The sequence below is a fragment of the Oncorhynchus gorbuscha genome, linkage group LG10, assembly GCF_021184085.1.
Source record: "Oncorhynchus gorbuscha isolate QuinsamMale2020 ecotype Even-year linkage group LG10, OgorEven_v1.0, whole genome shotgun sequence".
Taxonomy (NCBI): Eukaryota; Metazoa; Chordata; class Actinopteri; order Salmoniformes; family Salmonidae; genus Oncorhynchus; species Oncorhynchus gorbuscha.
Window position 1 is genome coordinate 81644132 of NC_060182.1, and position 16864 is coordinate 81660995.

Consider the following 16864-nt stretch of genomic DNA (forward strand, 5'->3'; position numbering starts at 1 on the left):
TCTCTCACACACCGTATCTACCAATCTCTCTTTCTATCTCTCTCACACCAATCTCTCTTTCTATCTCTCTCACCAATCTACCAATCTCTCTTTCTATCTCTCTCACACACCGTATCTACCAATCTCTCTTTCTATCTCTCTCACACACCGTATCTACCAATCTCTCTTTCTATCTCTCTCACACACCGTATCTACCAATCTCTCTTTCTATCTCTCTCATCTACCAATCTCTCTTTCTATCTCTCTCACACACCGTATCTACCAATCTCTCTTTCTATCTCTCTCACACACCGTATCTACCAATCTCTCTTTCTATCTCTCTCACACACCGTATCTACCAATCTCTCTTTCTATCTCTCTCACACACCAATCTACCAATCTCTTTTTCTATCTCTCTCACACCGTATCTACCAATCTCTCTATCTCTCTCACACATCTCTTTCTATCTCTCTCACACACCGTATCTACCAATCTCTCTTTCTATCTCTCTCCACACCGTATCTACCAATCTCTCTTTCTATCTCTCTCACACACCGTATCTACCAATCTCTCTTTCTATCTCTCTCACACACCGTATCTACCAATCTCTCTTTCTATCTCTCTCACACACCGTATCTACCAATCTCTCTTTCTATCTCTCTCACACACCGTATCTACCAATCTCTCTTTCTATCTCTCTCTCTTTCTATCTCTCTCACACACGTATCTACCAATCTCTCTTTCTATCTCTCTCACACACCGTATCTACCAATCTCTCTTTCTATCTCTCTCACACACCGTATCTACCAATCTCTCTTTCTATCTCTCTCGCACACCGTATCTACCAATCTCTCTTTCTATCTCTCTCTCTTTCTATCTCTCTCACACCGTATCTACCAATCTCTCTTTCTATCTCTCTCACACACCGTATCTACCAATCTCTCTTTCTATCTCTCTCACACACCGTATCTACCAATCTCTCTTTCTATCTCTCTCACACACCGTATCTACCAATCTCTCTTTCTATCTCTCTCACACACCGTATCTACCAATCTCTCTTTCTATCTCTCTCATATCTACCAATCTCTCTTTCTATCTCTCTCACACACCGTATCCGTATCTACCAATCTCTCTTTCTATCTCTCTCACACACCGTATCTACCAATCTCTCTTTCTATCTCTCTCACACACCGTATCTACCAATCTCTCTTTCTATCTCTCTCACACACCGTATCTACCAATCTCTCTTTCTATCTCTCTCACCGTCTACCAATCTCTCTTTCTATCTCTCTCAATATCTACCAATCTCTCTTTCTATCTCTCTCACACACCGTATCTACCAATCTCTCTTTCTATCTCTCTCACACACACCGTATCTACCAATCTCTTTTCTATCTCTCTCGCACACCGTATCTACCAATCTCTCTTTCTATCTCTCTCACACACCGTATCTACCAATCTCTCTTTCTATCTCTCTCACACACCGTATCTACCAATCTCTCTTTCTATCTCTCTCACACACCGTATCTACCAATCTCTCTTTCTATCTCTCTCACACACCGTATCTACCAATCTCTCTTTCTATCTCTCTCGCACACCGTATCTACCAATCTCTCTTTCTATCTCTCTCGCACACCGTATCTACCAATCTCTCTTTCTATCTCTCTCGCACACCGTATCTACCAATCTCTCTTTCTATCTCTCTCGCACACCGTATCTACCAATCTCTCTTTCTATCTCTCTCGCACACCGTATCTACCAATCTCTCTTTCTATCTCTCTCACACACCGTATCTACCAATCTCTCTTTCTATCTCTCTCACACACCGTATCTACCAATCTCTCTTTCTATCTCTCTCATCTCTCTCACACACCGTATCTACCAATCTCTCTTTCTATCTCTCTCACACACCGTATCTACCAATCTCTCTTTCTATCTCTCTCACACACCGTATCTACCAATCTCTCTTTCTTTCTATCTACCAATCTCTCTTTCTATCTCTCTCACACCGTATCTACCAATCTCTCTTTCTATCTCTCTCACACACCGTATCTACCAATCTCTCTTTCTATCTCTCTCACACACCGTATCTACCAATCTCTCTTTCTATCTCTCTCACACACCGTATCTACCAATCTCTCTTTCTATCTCTCTCACACACCGTATCTAATCTCAATCTACTCTTTCTATCTCTCTCACACACCGTATCTACCAATCTCTCTTTCTATCTCTCTCACACACCGTATCTACGTATCTACCAATCTCTCTTTCTCTCTCTCTCACACACCGTATCTACCAATCTCTCTTTCTATCTCTCTCACACACCGTATCTACCAATCTCTCTTTCTATCTCTCTCACACACCGTATCTACCAATCTCTCTTTCTATCTCTCTCACACACCGTATCTACCAATCTCTCTTTCTATCTCTCTCACACACCGTATCTACCAATCTCTCTTTCTATCTCTCTCACACACCGTATCTACCAATCTCTCTTTCTATCTCTCTCACACACCGTATCTACCAATCTCTCTTTCTATCTCTCTCACACACCGTATCTACCAATCTCTCTTTCTATCTCTCTCACACACCGTATCTACCAATCTCTCTTTCTATCTCTCTCACACACCGTATCTACCAATCTCTCTTTCTATCTCTCTCACACACCGTATCTACCAATCTCTCTTTCTCTCTCATCTCTCTCTCTTTCTATCTCTCTCACACGTATCTACCAATCTCTCTTTCTATCTCTCTCACACACCGTATCTACCAATCTCTCTTTCTATCTCTCTCACACACCGTATCTACCAATCTCTCTTTCTATCTCTCTCCAATCTCTCTTTCTATCTCACACACCGTATCTACCAATCTCTCTTTCTATCTCTCTCACACACCGTATCTACCAATCTCTCTTTCTATCTCTCTCACACACCGTATCTACCAATCTCTCTTTCTATCTCTCTCAATCTACCAATCTCTCTTTCTATCTCTCTCACACACCGTATCTACCAATCTCTCTTTCTATCTCTCTCACACACCGTATCTACCAATCTCTCTTTCTATCTCTCTCACACCGTATCTACACCGTATCTACCAATCTCTCTTTCTATCTCTCTCACACACCGTATCTACCAATCTCTCTTTCTATCTCTCTCGCACACTCTCTACCAATCTCTCTTTCTATCTCTCTCACACCGTATCTACCAATCTCTCTTTCTATCTCTCTCTCTCTTTCTATCTCTCTCACACGTATCTACCAATCTCTCTTTCTATCTCTCTCACACACCGTATCTACCAATCTCTCTTTCTATCTCTCTCACACACCGTATCTACCAATCTCTCTTTCTATCTCTCTCACATCTCTCTCACACCGTATCTACCAATCTCTCTTTCTATCTCTCTCACACACCGTATCTACCAATCTCTCTTTCTATCTCTCTCACACCGTATCTACCAATCTCTCTTTCTATCTCTCTCACACACCGTATCTACCAATCTCTTTCTATCTCTCTCACACACCGTATCTACCAATCTCTCTTTCTATCTCTCTCACACACCGTATCTACCAATCTCTCTTTCTATCTCTCTCACACACCGTATCTACCAATCTCTCTTTCTATCTCTCTCACACACCGTATCTACCAATCTCTCTTTCTATCTCTCTCGCACACCGTATCTACCAATCTCTCTTTCTATCTCTCTCACACACCGTATCTACCAATCTCTCTTTCTATCTCTCTCACACACACACCGTATCTACCAATCTCTCTTTCTATCTCTCTCACACACCGTATCTACCAATCTCTTTCTTTCTATCTACTCTCACACACCGTATCTACCAATCTCTCTTTCTATCTCTCTCACACACCGTATCTACCAATCTCTCTTTCTATCTCTCTCACACACCGTATCTACCAATCTCTCTTTCTATCTCTCTCACACACCGTATCTACCAATCTCTCTTTCTATCTCTCTCACACACCGTATCTACCAATCTCTCTTTCTAATCTCTCTTCTTTCTCTCACACACCGTATCTACCAATCTCTCTTTCTATCTCTCTCACACACCGTATCTACCAATCTCTCTTTCTATCTCTCTCACACACCGTATCTACCAATCTCTCTTTCTATCTCTCTCACACACCGTATCTCTTGCATCCTCTCTTTCTCCTCCTGTGGCTTTTTCTTTTCATCCAATAAATGTTTTTCTTAAATCCAACCAGAGCTGTAATTTACTGAGGACATGATATGGGCGTAATAGTCCAACCCGTTGCTGTGATTTGTGTGTAAAGTAGGTGTGCCTGGAAATCTGGCGCAGGTGTCTGTGCGCATGTGTGCGTGCGTGTGTACGTTCATGTGTGCTTGTGTGTATGTGTGCCTGTCTGCGTATTAGCACTGCTGTGTCCAGCCCTGCTGGAGGTGTTAATTGCAGTGATTGTTCTAAGCGGCTGGGTCTGGGCCAGCGGAGGACTGAGGTGGTGGGGCTTTTGTGAGCATGTAGCCGTCCCGATCTACTGCCAGCTGCTCTGCCTCTCTCCATTTTGTCTGGCCTAATAGTAAGGCTATGTTGATAGTTAATGAGCCCCATCTAATCTGACCTGCACTGGGTTGGTTAATATCCAAGAGGAGAGAGAGGTTCTCTCTGGCCAGGATTGATGTCTGCCAAACCGTGTCCTTCACAGGAAGTTTCTTTGTCCTCTGGAAGGAACAGGTGTCAGTTACATTAAGTAACCGCTTAAAAGACTATGTCATGGTTGTCTGGTTTGTGTGTACAGAGTGAAGGCCCTGTTTATTGATATTTCCAGGATCATCTCCGTAAAGATATGTCCTCAAATGTATTGTCAATATTGAATTAAAATGTCTTGATAGTTAACATCTGTACAGTGGCTGGGTAGAGGTTTATAGTAACATTAGTTACTGGTTGGGTCTCTGAGCAGGTGGGACTCTGATGCCCTCTCTCATCTGTTTGGTGCCAGGGGTTAGAGTTCACTAGTTGGGCTGTGTGGTGCCAGGGTTTAGAGGCCAGAAGTCAGAGGCCAGAGGTCAGGGCTGTGTGGCACCAGGGGTTAGAGGCCAGAGGTCAGGGCTGTGTGGTGCCAGGGATTAGTGTTCACTAGCTGGGCTGTGTAGTGCCAGGGGTTAGAGTTCACTAGCTGGGCTGTGTGGTGCAAAGGGTTAGAGGTCAGAGGTCAGGGCTGTGTGATGCCAGGGGTTAGAGTTCAGGGCCTGCCAACAAGATCAACCTAACACTGTAGGATCTGCTCCTACTTCCCACTCCCACTGCACACCACAACAAAAGGTGTGTTACTCAGTCAAAGCAGCCAGAAAGGTTTTTAAATAAATTACTTTAGAATCCCATTTTAATGTAACACATTTCTCCCCCAGAAGTTTGTCTCCGCTGTGATTTATAGCGCACTTTACACAGTGGTTAGCCTGTAAACAGTGGCCGTTTATCACTGTGGAGATGGAAGCTAGCTACAGGAACGGTACAACTCCGGTGTGTGTAGCATTTTCTCAGCTCTGCAAATCGTCTCCCCCCTGTAAGGAGTTGCCTTTTCCTGCGCCGCAGATGCTAGGCATTTTAAAGAGGATCAGGCAGGCAGGACAGGGAGAAATGATTGGAGACTGGGTAGGGGTGAGTGCTGTGGCCCAGTGTGACAGGCAGGGTGAGATCTGTGGGGACGGATGATAGCTTTACACCGCCGGAGCCCCCCATCCTCTGGTCACGGGGTGGCAGAGTGTGTCACTGCTGCTGGGGCGCTAAGGTGCTCTCCCTGATGGGAACTGAAATGAACTGATAGGAAGGAAGGAAGGAAGGAAGGAAGGAAGGAAGGAAGGAAGGAAGGAAGGAAGGAAGGAAGGAAGGAAGGAAGGAAGGAAGGAAGGAAGGAAGGAAGGAAGGAAGGAAGGAAGGAAGGATAGAGAACCACTGGCTGGTGCTGCTGGAATAAAGGCCCTCCAGCTTAGCTCTCCACCAGAACACAATGACCAGTGGAAGCTATGTGATGACAAGTAGGATACTAGAGAGTGGAGATGCTCTTAGTGACAAATGCACAGTAAATCTAAACTGAAAGTAAAAATTACAGTTGATATAAATTATATACTTGAAATAGTATTATTTATATTAAAGGCTAATGCACAGTTTATGATACACAATCTAATATGGACAATTATCGCTGTAATCTGTGCAAATTAAGATAATAGTTGTTCAGCTGCTTTCTCCTTGAGAGCAATATAAAAGATAAAATGTCCTATTTTCCAGACCCATCCAAGATGTGATGCATGTACCTCTCCCATGCCGAGAGCTAACAAAAAGCCAAATTATGAGTCTTCTTTGTCTGTAGATGTTAGGCACTAAATCGGTGCTAGCGTTAGATGTGTAATGTAAGGAAGCTCCCCTTCCCCCTGGCAGATGTGTGTGTGTGTTTGGGAAAGCTGGCTAGAAGCTGGCTGGGAGCTGGCTGGGAGCTGGCTAGAAGCTGGTTGGGAGCTGGCTAGAAGCTGGCTGAGAGCTGGCTAGAAGCTGGCTGAGAGCTGGCTAGAAGCTGGCTGGGAGCTGGCTAGAAGCTGGCTGGGAGCTGGCTAGGCATAAATAGCCCCAGGCTGCCCTGTTTTATCAGTGGATACGGAGACTCTCTCTTGCTCTTGCTCTCTCTCTCTCTTCTATCACTCTCCCACTTTCCTCTCTCTCTCTCTCTCTCCTCTCCCACTTTCCTCTCTCTCTCTCTCTCTCTCTCTCTCTCTCTCTCTCTCTCTCTCTCTCTCTCTCTCTCTCTCTCTCTCTCTCTCTCTCTCTCTCTCTCTCTCTCTCTCTCTCTCTCTCTCTCTCTCTCTCTCTCTCTCTCTCTCTCTCTCTCTCTCTCTCTCTCTCTCTCTCTATCCTCTCACCAGCTGCTGCTTGGTGCTCCTTTTAAGTTGATGGGGGAAAATAAATCGCCCGCAAATATGAAATACCATGGCCATCTGAGCTTCAACACTGCTTGCAACACGACAGAGTAATCCTCATTTTCCTAGAAAAGGTGACCAGATCAGCGACAGTGACATTGTGCAACCGGGGCCTGTAGTCACAGCGCCAGACTTGTTTTGCTCCATCTATTAGGCTTCATTTGGACTTTTTCTTTGTGGCGTGTGCCTGTGGTTAGCTGCCCCTACAGAAGTCAGCGGGGGAGCAGAAGTAATTAACTTGAGTGACCTGGGTGTCTTAATTGTTAACTGTTGGAGGCTGGGCTCAGAACAGAGTGCTGCGTCCTGTCGTGAACCGATAGCAGGGCCGTCATGAGACATTGAACCGGCATACTGGAGTAGACAACATTCAGGAAGTAAAAAAACACATTACATGGATTTTGACTGGATGAAGACTATCCAGGAAGAGAATACATACACATTACATGGGCTTGGTGTGGAATGGATCAATATACTGAATAGACTTTACCAGCATCCTGGCATAGACCTAACCAGCATATTTTAGTAGACTTTGCAGGGGGAGAACACACATCATATGGATATGGACTGGAATGGACTACTGTGATGATGATATGTTTTGAAGTGCTGTTCGTTTTATTATCTTTGTTTGTGCCAACTTGGGTTTGCTTGCTGTTGTTTTCCTGCTTTCACACACTGTTAATTTCTACTGTCATCATGAGAGATATTACCTTCCACGTGAGGAGGTGTAATTTGATTTGCAGACAGGCAGACAGACAAACAGACAGACAGGCAGGCAGACAGACAGACAACACTCAGAGGGTTCCCGCTACATGCTTTGTACCAGTACACCAGTATACACCTCATCTAACACAATCTCTCTCTCTCTTTCTCTCTCTCCCACAGTCCCTGGATGGATTTGTATTTACACTAAACAAGGAGGGAAGGTTTTTATACATCTCTGAGACGGTGTCTATATACCTGGGGCTTTCACAGGTGAGTGCAACAACTGTCAATGCCTTGTTGCTACTACTGCGCTTTTTCCCTCTGTTTCTTTTGTTTATCAGTGGCCGCTAGAAGACAATTCAGACAAATTATAGCTAATTTAACATCCCATCAGCTTGTTTGCCCTGTAGTTAATTTGCAGAAGGTGCTTTTCATCTCAGTGGTGTGTTAACAGGTCCTCGTCTGCTATTGGCCGGTTCAAGTACATGTCAATAAACAGACTGAGCCGTCTCAGAGGTCAAACGTCAGGGGGAGTGACCTTGAAGATTCTAATGGTTCCAAACACCATAGCTTTGTGTCTGGGGCTAACAGACAGACAGACAGACAGACAGACAGACAGACAGACAGACAGACAGACAGACAGACAGACAGACAGACAGACAGACAGACAGACAGACAGACAGACAGACAGACAGACAGACAGACAGACAGACAGACAGACAGACAGACAGACAGACAGACAGACAGACAGACAGACAGACAGACAGACAGACAGACAGACAGACAGACAGACAGACAGACAGACAGACAGACAGACAGACTAGAGAGCAAACACACACACACACAGGTCTATAGAAGAATGACTAGAGACCATACAGAGCCTATCCCCCAGATTATATTTCTAGGTATAGACTTGACCATTATATAACCAGTAGATGTGGCCAAATGATTTACATGCCCTGTACGTAGGTACTGGTGAGCCTGATTTCTGTCCAGGGCTCTAATTTAGCAGACTAGTGCATTATATCTAGGTGTCTAGGTATATTTAATATATATGCCATTTATATAATATATTATATTTACATTATATATGCCATTTATATTATATAATATACAGTATGCCATTTAGCATGCACTTTTATCCAAAGTGATATAATATACAGTGATGCGTGCATGAATTTTGCATCTGGGTGGCCTCATGAATCCAACCCACAACCCTGGCGGTGGAAGCGCCACGCACTACCAACTGAGTCACATACTATTTCCCTCACAGTGAAAAATGTATAATAATAATGAACTATTATATAGCCAATAGATGTAGCCAAATAGTAGAGTGGTCAGCGTGTGTGTGTTTGTATTACAGGACTCATAATGAAGTATTCTGTAATAACATTCTGAGAGAATGCATAGACAATGTTTCGCTGAATTAGATATTACACAACAATATAAAGGACCAAAAAGGCAATCAGTTTACCAAATTAAAAATAGGAAAAGTCTATAGGTTCTAGCCACATTTATCTACAGATGAATTCAAGTAAAGATGTATTAATGATTTCCATCAAATAATTGATTAATTGTCAAGTAGGTCCCCCAAGCTTTGGGCTACGTGACGTAGTAGCTATCTTGTCCATAGTTTTATCAGCAGTTAAAGAGAGTGGTGTGTGTGTGTGTGTGTGTGTGTGTGTGTGTGTGTGTGTGTGTGTGTGTGTGTGTGTGTGTGTGTGTGTGTGTGTGTGTGTGTGTGTGTGTGTGTGTGTGTGTGTGTGTGTGTGTGTGTGTGTGTGTGTGTGTGTGTGTGTGTGTGTGTGTGTGTGTGTGTGAGACACAGTTCTGGGATGTTTGCCTTGTATGAGTCAGTTGTATAATCTAACATGTGTACACACTAACCCTCCATGATCTTAATTGCTGTTTTACTTTTTAGCCACTTAATCTGTCTGCCAAGCCACTTCTTTTTAACATCGTTGCTAATTATTTTCTACATGAATTAGATCTAGGAGGGTTTTTAAGCCTTTTTCATATTGACAAGATTCTGCATTTAATGGTGCCAGGCTGACCATCTAAAGCAGATTCATGAAAATATTCAATGTCTAGAGATGTTTTGCATATCAAACACAGTGTTAATGAAGTCATAAGTTAGGACTCGCTATGGAATTAATGGCCCTTCCCTCTATCAAACTTGAGTATTTTTTAATTTTTATTGTAAAAGTTAATGTTTTCGACCAATATGTTGGCTTGTAGATAGAAGGACTGAGGGAAGGATTGTTGGCTTAATAGTCTTTTACCTGTTTGCTTCCAGATCATATAGTACAGCGAAATTAGTAAGTTATTACAGTAACACTTTTAATAGCCTTGTAGACAAAAACCAATCAATGAATATGTATCTAATGAATAAGGTCTGAAATCAAGTTCCAGCAACTCAACTTTTTAAATTGAGCTCACTGATCATTGATGATTGTAATGTCCAGAATGCTGCGTGTGATGTGTGATACCTTAGTCTGTCTGAACTGTCTGTAAATGTATTACCATATTTTGATTTTAAAGATTGTATTGGACAGGGCTGTGCTAGTGTGAAGTGGCTCTTATAATGGCACCAGTTGTGCAGCCAGTCAGTTCAGTGAAACAGATGGTCAGAATTACCATTTTTGTTTTGCAAATGGTGCATAAGCCTCTGTCCCCACCAGTTAATTGCAGGTGCCTAAGTGTATGTCTTAGTTCTGTGAGGTGCCTAAGTGTATGTCTTAGTTCTGTGAGGTGTCTAAGTATATGTCTTAGTTCTGTGAAGTGTCTAAATGTATGTCTTAGTTCTGTGAGGTGCCTCAGTGTATGTCTTAGTTCTGTGAGGTGCCTCAGTGTATGTCTTAGTTCTGTGAGGTGCCTCAGTGTATGTCTTAGTTCTGTGAGGTGCCTCAGTGTATGTCTTAGTTCTGTGAGGTGCCTCAGTGTATGTCTTAGTTCTGTGAGGTGCCTCAGTGTATGTCTTAGTTCTGTGAGGTGACTCAGTGTATGTCTTAGTTCTGTGAGGTGCCTCAGTGTATATCTTAGTTCTGTGAGGTGTCTAAGTGTATGTCTTAGTTCTGTGAGGTGTCTAAGTGTATGTCTTAGTTCTGTGAGGTGTCTAAGTGTATGTCTTAGTTCTGTGAGGTGCCTCAGTGTATGTCTTAGTTCTGTGAGGTGCCTCAGTGTATGTCTTAGTTCTGTGAGGTGCCTCAGTGTATGTCTTAGTTCTGTGAGGTGCCTCAGTGTATGTCTTAGTTCTGTGAGGTGTCTAAGTGTATGTCTTAGTTCTGTGAATTAATGTTCTGTCTACATGACTAATCAGTGACCATAGCTCCCCTTTTAGGAAGCAGGCGTTCTAGAATGGTCTTGGCATTATTTTGAATGGAAAGTATCAATACTGAATTGATTGTACAATGTGTTAATGCTAGATACAGTGGACTAAGTAAAGGATTTTTTGGACAAGGGATAATGGTTGTTATTAGACAAATTTGGTGTAATTTATACGTATCTGCCTGCTAAAACTCCACTGCTGCCGCAACAATTTATAATGGCGGTATTTAACAGTTCTGTAACTGTGCCATTGGAATTGTTGTAGCTTGCCATGGAATTGAAAGACAGACATGCCTTGCAGCAGACAGACACTGCAGTTGGGATCCAGTAGAACCTCTGGGCTCGGCTGATTCAGCATGTGTTTGTGTACCATTTTTAGGTAGATCAGGATTGTAGAGGAATCTGTCTTTTAAATACCCCGTTTGCATCCTAAATGGCACCCTACTCCCTATGTAGTGCACTACTTTTGACCAGGGCCCATTGGGGAATATAGGGAACAGGGTGCCATTAAGGACACTGACAAATACTGTCATGGAACCCCCTCTAAATTCTTGTGTTGGCAAAGTGCTGGCACAATGTGGAGATTGGCAAAGTTCTGTGGTGATGTGGACGTGTGACCATGCAGCTGTCTGTTGGGCAATTGAGATGTGAATGTTTGCTTTGTATAACAGATGGCACTCTGTGCTTAGGCTGATAGCTAGGAAAATAATAATTGCATTATTCCGGCCAACAGAATATTAGCTTTTGGAACACGGCCCATTCCATGCCGGCACCCCTGCCAGTGCATGGACTGAATATCCAAGGAAATTGATACATCTGGAATACAGCGACCATCTGACTTTTCATCTGTCTCAAAGGAATTGCTGGCTTTTGTATTTTAACCCGTTCCAAGGACTCACCCTTGCAGAAACATGTTACAACACTCTCAAGTATTACAGGAACGGCACATTGTGAAATTGAGAGCCTGACATGTATAGCGGGACCATATGGTTGAAGCTCGCTCTCTTTCCATTGTTTATGTGCTCAGCAATGTGATTGAGTTGGCATATTTCCAATGCCTTTCTCTGTGTTAGAGGGAGGGAGGGTTAAGTCTCTCTCCCTCCTTCACGAAACAAGGCCTCCCTTTTATTGTAGAGCGACACCGGTTAGACCTCGGTACCCTGCTCCCATTCACGTTTCACTGCAAAAGGCTTTTCCAATTGTGAAGCTGGAATTGAATGTAGGCATCTGCTTTGCTTTAAGTGACAGGGCTGTGAATGTGTGGCTGCATGCACACAGAGGGATAGAGAGGGCCATTTGAAAGCTACCAGGAGCCTGATCCCTACACCCCTCCACCCTCTCCCTACTCTACCCCTAGCCCAGATCTCCTCACCTGCAATGGGGCTGGATGAGACTGCAGCGACCCCCTGCTTCCAGCTCCCAGAGGATGTAAGGCCAAGTGGGATGGACAGGGCATACTGATTATATCAGGATAAACATTTGCCTGAATTTCTGATCACATCTTTGTGAGCCGATCAATCCTCGTCCTCATCCATTCCCTGACACACACACACAGTTTACACACACCCTTCTCATACTCCCAGTCCCTTCTCTCAGCGTTTACTCCGATTCTTAGCCTAATAATAGATAATATAGATTTTTTAAACTCTCACCCTGACCAAATTAAATTGTTGGATTAGTCAGTTAATTTGTCATTGTTTGTGTTGTGTGGATCAATCAATAATATAATGAAACGGTCGATTTTCAAAATGAGTAATTTGTTATACAGTACCAGTCAAAAGTTTGTACACACCTTTCTTTATTTGATTATTTTCTACATTGTAGAATAATCGTGAAACATCAAAACTATGAAATAACACAAAGAGAATCATGTAGTAACTAAAAAAGTGTTAAACAAATCAAAATAGGTTTTAGATTCATCAAAGTAGCCACCCTTTGCCTTGATGACAGCTTTGCACACTCTTGGCATTCTCTCAACCAGCTTCACCTGGAATGCTTTTCCAACAGTCTTGAACATACATATGCTGGGCACTTGTTGGCTGCTTGTCCTTCACTCTGCGGTCCAACTCATCCCAAACCATCTCAATTGGATTCAGGTTGGGTGATTGGGTCAGGTGATTGTGGAGGCCAGGTCAGCTGATGCAGCACTCCATCACTCTCCTTCTTGGTCAATTAGCCCTTACACAGCCTGGAGGTGTGTTGTGTCATTGTCCTGTTGAAAAACAAATGATGGTCCCACTAAGCGTTAACCAGATGAGATGGCATTTTGCTGCAGAATACTGTGGTAGCCATGCTGGTTAAGTGTGCCTTGAATTCTAAATAAATCACTGACGGTGTCACCAGTAAGGCACCCCCACACCATCACACCTCCTTCTCCATGCTTTACAGTGGAAAACCACACATGCAGAGATCATCTGTTCAGCAACTCTGCGTCTCACAAAGACATGGCGGTTGGAACCAAAAAATCTCACATTTGGACTCATCAGACCAAAGGACAGATTTCCACCGGTCTAATGTCCATTGCTCGTGTTTCATGGCCCAAGCAAATCTTTTCTTCTTATTGGTGTCCTTTACTAGTGGTTTCTTTGCAGCAATTCGACCAACTGAACAGTTCATGTTGATGTTGAGATGTGTCTGTTAGTTGAACTCTGTGAAGCATTTATTTGGGCTGCAATTTCTGAGGCTGGTAACTCTAATGAACTTATCCTCTGCAGCAGAGGTAACTCTGGGTCTTCCATTCCTGTGGCGGTCCTCATGAGAGCCAGTTTCATCATAGCGACTACACTTAAAGAAACTTTCAAAGTTCTTGAAATGTTTCGTATTGACTGACCTTCATGTCTTAAAGTAATGATGGACTGTTGTTTTTCTTTTTAAGCTGTTCTTGCTATAATATGACCAAATAGGGCTGTCTTCTGTATACCCCCCTACCTTGTCACAACACAACTGATTGGCTCAAATGCATTAAGAAGGAAAGATATTCCACAAATACATTTTTGACAAGGCACACCTGTTCATTGAAATGCATTCCAGGTGACTACCTCATGAAGCTGGTTGAGAGAATGCCATGTGTTTGCAAAGCTGTCATTAAGCCAAAGGGTGGCTACTTTGAAGAATCTGATTTACAACAATATTTGGATTTGTTTAACACTTTCTTGGTTACTACATGATTCCATATGTGTTATTTCATAGTTTTGATTTCTTCACTATTATTCTACAATGTAGAAAATAGTACAAATAAAGACTGTTGACTGTTAATGTATTTCCCAAATAGTGTTTTCATTTAGCTATTAATCTGCACTGTGAGGAGTTTTTGCAAGTGAAATTCAGCTGCTCTGTACTGTAACTCCCCATAACCCAGAGCAAACACGAAATTGACCTCTGTAGTGAATCCAAAACAAATGGACACACTATTATCAATAAAATGCTGAGGGGAAGATAACGTCAAGCCTCAGTAAGCATACGGGAGGGGGGTTTTCTTCCCTCTCTGTATGTTTAAATAGCCTATCAGGGCATGAATACAGAATGTTACTAAATGGGTAATAAGCATTATTTTATTTATGATGTTGTCGCTGCGACAGAGCAGAGGGAGAGGGCGGCCATTTACATGAGGACTGCTAGTGACGGCAGGGCCAGGGGAAGGTCATGTTTAATTGAGCCACCTCAGTGAACCTGCTGGCCCTGTAGACTCCTGGGCCCTGAATGAAAACAAAGACAGTCCTGTCATTCCAGATAGTCCCTGTTTCTCTGTGCTATCTGCTCTGCTGCAGAATATCATCATCAGACTGCCTCCGACTTAATGTCTAGCACAGCCATGAAACTGCCACCGTCAGAAATTACAATTTTGTATCACTTTGGGATTCATTCAACTTGCAAAATGTTGGATTAGGATAGATGAGATTTTGTTATATTGATAGGGGCAATTATGTTTTGTTGTAAATACAGCACTATATTTGTAGTATAAAGTTACCAAAAATATAAATTAAAGGGCACCTGCACCATTTAAGCAAATCGCTACAATCCTTTGTCAAATAAATACAATTAAAATAAACAATTATTTACAGCCAAAGAAACAGCAATGTTTTGAACAAATCACTATTATAGACTAAAGTCGTGATGATGGAAATGTAAAACAAATAAAGTAAACAATATTTTCCTGCAAAACAAAAGACAGTGGTATAGAGCAACATGGTGGGGCATGCAGGTAGGCTGCAGAAGATAAGACAGTGGTATAGAGCAACATGGTGGGGCATGCAGGTAGGCTGCAGAAGATAAGACAGTGGTATAGAGCAACATGGTGGGGCATGCAGGTAGGCTGCAGAAGATAAGACAGTGGTATAGAACAACATGGTGGGGCATGCAGGTAGGCTGCAGAAGATAAGACAGTGGTATATAACAACATGGTGGGGCATGCAGGTAGGCTGCAGAAGATAAGACAGTGGTATAGAGCAACATGGTGGGGCATGCAGGTAGGCTGCAGAAGATAAGACAGTGGTATAGAGCAACATGGTGGGGCATGCAGGTAGGCTGCAGAAGATAAGACAGTGGTATAGAACAACATGGTGGGGCATGCAGGTAGGCTGCAGAAGATAAGACAGTGGTATAGAACAACATGGTGGGGCATGCAGGTAGGCTGCAGAAGATAAGACAGTGGTATAGAGCAACATGGTGGGGCATGCAGGTAGGCTGCAGAAGATAAGACAGTGGTATAGAACAACATGGTGGGGCATGCAGGTAGGCTGCAGAAGATAAGACAGTGGTATAGAACAACATGGTGGGGCATGCAGGTAGGCTGCAGAAGATAAGACAGTGGTATAGAACAACATGGTGGGGCATGCAGGTAGGCTGCAGAAGATAAGACAGTGGTATAGAACAACATGGTGGGGCATGCAGGTAGGCTGCAGAAGATAAGACAGTGGTATAGAGCAACATGGTGGGGCATGCAGGTAGGCTGCAGAAGATAAGACAGTGGTATAGAACAACATGGTGGGGCATGCAGGTAGGCTGCAGAAGATAAGACAGTGGTATAGAACAACATGGTGGGGCATGCAGGTAGGCTGCAGAAGATAAGAGTGGTATAGAGCAGTGGTGGGGCATGTATAAGATAAGACAACATGGTGGGGCATGCAGGTAGGCTGCAGAAGATAAGACAGTGGTATAGAGCAACATGGTGGGGCATGCAGGTAGGCTGCAGAAGATAAGACAGTGGTATAGAGCAACATGGTGGGGCATGCAGGTAGGCTGCAGAAGATAAGACAGTGGTATAGAGCAACATGGTGGGGCATGCAGGTAGGCTGCAGAAGATAAGACAGTGGTATAGAGCAACATGGTGGGGCATGCAGGTAGGCTGCAGAAGATAAGACAGTGGTATAGAACAACATGGTGGGGCATGCAGGTAGGCTGCAGAAGATAAGACAGTGGTATAGAGCAACATGGTGGGGCATGCAGGTAGGCTGCAGAAGATAAGACAGTGGTATAGAGCAACATGGTGGGGCAGGTAGGCTGCAGAAGATAAGACAGTGGTATAGAGCTGCATGAAGGCTGCAGAAGATAAGACAGTGGTATAGAACAACATGGTGGGGCATGCAGGTAGGCTGCAGAAGATAAGACAGTGGTATAGAGCAACATGGTGGGGCATGCAGGTAGGCTGCAGAAGATAAGACAGTGGTATAGAACAACATGGTGGGGCATGCAGGTAGGCTGCAGAAGATAAGACAGTGGTATAGAGCAACATGGTGGGGCATGCAGGTAGGCTGCAGAAGATAAGACAGTGGTATAGAGCAACATGGTGGGGCATGCAGGTAGGCTGCAGAAGATAAGACAGTGGTATAGAACAACATGGTGGGGCAGAAAGATAAGACAGTGGTATAGAACAACATGGTGGGGCATGGGTAGGCAGAAGATAAGACAGTGG

The 16864-nt window shown here is 43.5% G+C and overlaps 1 protein-coding gene across 2 annotated transcripts in view; it reads left to right on the plus strand.

Moving 5' to 3' along the window:
• The window catches only part of LOC124046630 (neuronal PAS domain-containing protein 3), a 526017-nt gene that overhangs the window by 367840 nt on the left and 141313 nt on the right, over nucleotides 1-16864 (plus strand). For both annotated transcript variants that reach the window (XM_046367233.1, XM_046367235.1), the window contains one exon: nucleotides 7807-7896. In XM_046367233.1, the coding sequence (XP_046223189.1) occupies nucleotides 7807-7896 (90 nt within the window). The remainder of the gene's footprint in view (nucleotides 1-7806; nucleotides 7897-16864) is intronic.